This window comes from Leptonotus elevatus, chromosome 13, assembly GCF_054856555.1.
Source record: "Leptonotus elevatus isolate MCC_2025b chromosome 13, RoL_Lele_1.0, whole genome shotgun sequence".
Classification (NCBI taxonomy): domain Eukaryota; kingdom Metazoa; phylum Chordata; class Actinopteri; order Syngnathiformes; family Syngnathidae; genus Leptonotus; species Leptonotus elevatus.
In genome coordinates, this window is record NC_141251.1 from 11554943 (window position 1) to 11561121 (window position 6179).

Here is a 6179-nt window from a genome sequence, read left to right on the forward strand (position 1 = left end):
AAGTTGCTAGAGCTTGTTATATCTGGTCGAATGGCCATGTGGGGTCCATCAAGGGTCAGTCGTTAGACCCCTTTTGTTCTGTCTGAATATGTTACCTTTGGGTCAAATGCTTCAAAATGACAGTGTTGGTTGTCATGGCTATGCAGATGACACACAATGTCTCCCAAAGGACAGCGGGTCAAGCAGCGTGCTGTGTCACTGTATAGATCAGGGGTCTGCAACCTTCGGCTCTGGGGGGAGCCACATGTGGCTGTTTAGTCTCGCTCCTGTGGCTCGGATTTTACATATTTATTTGTATTTTTTAGGTAAAATATTATTTAAATGAATTCATTATTTAGATTTAAAAAAATATATATATAAATTCCCAAAAATGTCAGTCCAAATATTTTGAAAAATATGATATTTTTTAAATAAACCTAAACATTTCCAAAATGTCCAAAATGTGACCATAAAATGTCCAAAAAGAAAGAGTAAAAGCAGAAATTTGCCATAAATGTCCATGAAATTGCTAAAAATGTCAGAGAATTAATTTTTTTTTAAAAACAGCAAAAAATAAAATGTTCAAAAATGAACCTAAAAATATTAATTAATATTATAATTATAAGTCTTCATTGTAAAAACAGAGGCAGAAACAAAAACATTTGAGAACTAAAAAAATGTCCAAAAACAAAAGCAGAAATCCTCAAAATTACCATATATTGTACGCAATATTGCCCAAAAAAGTCAGATTTTTTTTTTAAGCAGAAAATACATTTTTGTTTAAAAAGTAACTATAACATGTCCAAAAACCAAAGAAGAAATCCCTGAATTACCTTAACCCCTTCGGGACCTGTAGATGATTGCAATGGACATGACATATTTGCGTGTCTAAACCAATAAAAACACATCATTTGTATGATGTCAACACTTCTGGTTCATGATTGGATCCTAGCTAACCAATCATAATCTCAAGTTGATTTTCTTGACGTTCATGTTAAAAATGTTACATATAAGTTTGGTAAGTTTACAACACGTTACAGCCATACTATCCACTATAATCAATAAAAACATGAGATAACCCACCCAAGTTTTTCCATGTTGTTCTTATATAGGAAAAGAGTCAAAATCTGTAAAAATAAAAATTTGCCCGGCAGAAAAAACGCTTGAGAGGTGTGTCCGCAATGTCCGCAAAATTGCCAAAAATGTCAGAAAATTGATAGCAAAAAAAGGCAAAAAAATAAAAAATAAATATATATAACATGTCCAAAAGAAAGAAGAGAGGTAACAATAACACAGTTTCCTTCATCGCAATCTTCAAATGTTTTGCGGCTCCACACACATCTTTGCTTAATTATTTGGCCTAAAATGGCTCTTTTGACACTAAAGGTTGCTGACCCCTGGTATAGATCAAATTAACAGCTGAATGAGCCATAATTTCCTTCAGCTAAACCAAAACAAAACAGAGGTAATTGTTGTTTTCAGAGGAAAACAACGGACTGCTGTTAGAAATTCATTGTCTTTAGAAACCAAAGACCATGTCCGAAATCTTGGGATGCTTATAGATTCGGACCTGAACTTCAGCAGTAATATCAAATCAATCACTAAAACAACCCTTTACCAGCTGAAAAACAATCCCACACTGAAAGGTTGCATACTCCAAGCAGACCAGGAGAATCTTCTCCATGCTTTTATCTCCTGTAGAATTGATTATTGTGAAGGCCTTCTGACTGGACTCCTTCAAAAAAGCATTAAACAGCTGCAGCTAATTCAGAATGCTGCGGTTTAGGTCTTAAAGGCTTTACGCCGGTTCCCAGTCAGCTGTAAAATAGATTTTTAAATTGTACTATTGGTCTAATGGTCTATAAATTATTGAATGGTTTAGGTCCTGAATACATTAAAGACTTGCTGAATGAATATAAATCCATTTAGTGGAGCCCGGAGTTCAAAGCAAGCATGGTGAAGCTGCATTCAGCTGTTATGCAGCACACAAATGGAATAAGATGCCAATAGAAATGAAGTCAGCCCTGAGTATAAATGCTTTTAAATCCAGGTTACAAATTTTACTTTCATGGTCCTTTAAAAAAAAAAAAAAACTTTTTTGTTTTACTAGTCATTTTAATTTTAATTTTAATTTTTTATTTAAATTTATTGATTTTTTCATTCACGTTTTAGCCGTTTTTAAAGTTTTCTGTTATGTGTTTTAACAATGTTGTTGTTGTTTATAAATGCTTTTAGGGGTTGTGCCTTTAGCGCTGTTCATGTTATACTAGATCTGGCCACTTAAAGGCAATGTGGTTCCACGCGGTCTGATACACTGTTAAGTTGTAGTCACAATAGAGAGTAGAAGGAAAAAGTCACAATCAAGTTATTCCAATAAAAGTCGTTTTTTTTGCAGCGTGGAGCCGTTCTTTTGAGTGATAAAAGTGTCGCGAGTAGCGCACTAGTTAGCATTAGCGAGTCAGACTGGAGTAGATCATTACGATTCCTTGAACATCTAAAAATTGAAATAAAATGATTGTCAATCAAATCATTCTGAACCAAAAAACATTCTTAATCGAAAATCGATTCTGAATCGAATCGCACACCCCAAAAATCGGATCGAATCGTGAGACATTCAAAGATTCTCACCCCTATTGTACACAAACCCACTTGCATATGCAATGTTTTTTTTTGTTGTTTTTTTTAACAACAAGTATGCATTGTAAACATGCCATCCCATTAAATGTCCTTAAAGTCTTACGAATAATTCAGCTGCTTAAAATGCAACATTGTTTTGTGGTCCAGTCCTCTCAATTTCTGTCCTGCTGAGCACATTGTTGTCCCCACTGATTACCAACTCGTGAGGAAATCAATGAGTTGTGTGTTGATTCTATTTTTTCCTGCTGCCAACTGTTTGCTGCTGGTGACTGAATTAATGAAGAGTGTAATTGCAGTGTCACTGACACGCACTTTTGACTCTGCCGTCTATTCATTTTTGACATGCCAACTGTCAGAAAGCGTTGATTAGGTATGCAAACATTCAATGTGGCCAGTCAGTCATTATGACCATCTGCGTCTGTGTTTGTTGTGTCATTTAAGAGCCCTTGGATAATTGAGCATTGCACCTCAGACATTTTTGGACATTAATAAGCAATATATCTTATGTTTTCTCCAAATTAAATCATTTTGTAAATCCCGGTAGTCTGGTGGCAGTTGGGCGTATGTATCTTTTTTTTTTTTTAAGCAGATAGAGTTTGGGTCCAGCTCTGGACGCTCACGCTTCAGTGACCGTGAACTAAGCGATTACACGCAGCCATTAGCACACAATGGAGTTTAATTTCTGCTCCCTCACTAAAGCCAGGCCGGCATCTTGCTCAATGGCTTCCTTAATCTGCTGTGGCTTGTGCCACCGTTCAAACTTTTCAAATCTGCGACAATCACTTGACAATGGAGTATGATTGCCATTTAAATCTGTCGTGCTGCTCCAGCAGTAAACAATCTTGTGTTGCTCTGCGTGAGACGCTAAGTTCAAATTAGAAATACGCTTGATTTCAAATGACTAGAAATGCTATTGTGGTTTGAGTTTTTGCTGCGTAAGTTAGTTTTATTTTTGTGGCTGCTGACGTATGATTCCGTTATCTCCGTGCGCAGGAGCTGTGAACAAAAGGAGGATTTACATGTCAGGTTGCAGTGTAAGTGGACATGGCTTGCCATTACCGGTAAGGCAAGCACGTTACACACGCACAATAAGAACTGTAATATAAATAACATTACCTTGTCAATAGTAATTTAGTAATACACAACTAAGTGATAGATGTATGAGTGTTGTTGTTGTTGTTGTTGTTGTTTGGCTATGTCAAGGGGTTGGCAACCTTCACTGTCAAAAGAGACATTTTAGGCCAAATAAATAACCAAAAATCTGCCTGGAGGCACAAAATATTTGAAGATTGTGAAGAAGGAAACAGAATGTTAAGGTTTGTCTCATGTACCGAGGGCCCCAGACAGTGCTAATTGGCGCTACTCCATAACAGAAAAATATGCAGCATCCAATAATTTGAATATTCATTTTCTTCTACCTTTAATCTTCCGTTTTTGTATTTATTTAATTATTTATTTGTTTTTCATAAATGTTTAGACTTTTCTGCCTTTCTGTAAAATGTCATACATTTTTGACAATTTTATGGACATATGGTAATTTTCTGCCTTTTCTTCCTTTTTTGGACATTTTATGGCTATTTTTTGAAAAAAAATTCTGCCATCACTGCTAGCAATTTTCTAACTTTTTTTTTTTGCAATATTTTTGCAATATTTAGGACATTTCCTTCTTGTTTTTGGACATTTTCTAGTTAGTTTCTGTACATTTTATTTCCTCCTTTTCTTTTTTTCTTTCTTTTTTATTTTTTATTTTTTGAGAGCTCAGTATTGTTCATTCGGTAATTTTATCGACTTGACGATTTCCTTCTTCTCTTAAAGCAGCACTAAGGAACTTTCAGTTTACGATGATTATTGCAAAGCCATATGGAGAAAAGCGAAGTAAAGTTTTGCCTGAAGGAAGACCACAGTTCCCATGAGGACAAGCGCATTGCGTCGTTTTTGAGCTCACGCCAGCCGGCGTCCACATTCAAATTGACATCTGTCTTTGTAACGAATGGGGAAATGTGGAAGTGACGTATGCCATAAAGCAGTCGGCACATTTGTAGTTTTTTGTGTGGCAGTGTTCCTACCATCCTCCTCAATGTTGCTTAGTGCCAGTAAAAATGATACAGACCCCCTCAGGCCATGGCAAAGGTACCATTCAACTAGTTTTAAGTTGATGTTTCATCTTTTTTTTTTTTTTTTTTTACAATGTTGTGGACATTTTATGGTAATTTTTCCTCTAACTTTTTGGAATATTTTGGTAACTTTAAAACGTTTTTCATCTACTTATTGTCTCTCTTTCTGACAACTTAAAATTTTGGACTCTGAAATTAATAAAAAAAAAAATTTAATCATTCACTTTTTTAATCTAAATCATTAATTCATTTGAAGAATATTTGATCTAAAAATAAAGATATGTAAAAAAAAAATTATACTAGTCTAGTACTGTAGAACAATTATTTTCAGAATAATATTAAATATTAAACTCTCAGTTGATCGAGACAAAAATGTCCTACCAAATGTAGATTTAGAATTGTATACAATAATAATGTAGCAGTGATAATGATCTCCATAAAAGACAATGAGGATAAAAGCTGCATATATTTGATAGAAAATATTCTTTATTCTCAATCCAAAACTATAATTTAGCATGTGATAAACAAGCTCATTTTTCATCTCAACAATACTTGCATATTAGCTCGAACTATGCAACTAGCTATGATTCTCTTAACTCATTGAAATTGCACCAAATTCCAGGGCTGTATATCAAATACAGCTGCAAATACACATTACACAATCGAATGGTCATTTTAATGACACATGTCTTTCTTTACTGTGCATTGACAAACCTGCTCAAAATCCTAGCAAAAATATATCCAACACTTTAAAAAAAAAAAGAAGCCTTTTGATTGTCAAAGATAATTAAAAAGGAAATAAATCAATACAAATGTATTTACTGTCTCCTTAATTGGAGAAAAAAAAGGTTTCACATTGCCACTTGCAACATGACTGCTTCACATGCCAACTGACATATTTAAAAAAATAAAAAATAAATCTTATACGTTGAGCTGATGCCCATCAATCTGATAAGCGAAAGAGGAGTTGGTATAATCCTGCCCCGTGGAGTCGTACCTCATGAGGTACTGATAGTTGTCAGGCTGCGCACAGTCAAACTGCAAGTCCACCCACTGCACGTGCGCAGCGTTGCGCCTCTTCGTGTCCGTCAGGATGCGGTTGAGGGCCATGATGTAGCTGAGAGCCATCTGCAGGGTTTCATACTTGGACAGTTGCTTGTCTTGACCCCACTGCGGCACCACCTTCCGCAAGCGGTCGAAGGCCGTGTTCAAGCCCTGCATCCGCTTCCTCTCTCTGGCGTTGGCGGCCATCCTCCGGCGCGTGGCCGACTCGTATTTCTCCGGGCTCTTGGAGTCCAGTTCCGAGGATTCGGATCCCGAGTCTGTGCAGCTCGACCGGCGAGGCTTCATGTTTTTTTTCTCTCCCAGAACTGAACCAGGAAAAGTTAAAAAAGATGCAAGTTCAAACAGTTCTCTTATGATGAGTCCTCGGTGGTCTCTGTGGACGGT

The 6179-nt window shown here is 36.1% G+C and overlaps 1 protein-coding gene across 1 annotated transcript; it reads right to left on the reverse strand.

Moving 5' to 3' along the window:
- Positions 1-5443: 5443 nt before the first annotated feature.
- atoh7 (atonal bHLH transcription factor 7) lies at positions 5444-6179 on the reverse strand. The gene has a single exon (XM_086093554.1). It carries the CDS (start codon positions 6078-6080, stop codon positions 5652-5654), a length of 429 nt encoding a protein of 142 aa, XP_085949680.1. The 5' UTR covers positions 6081-6179; the 3' UTR covers positions 5444-5651.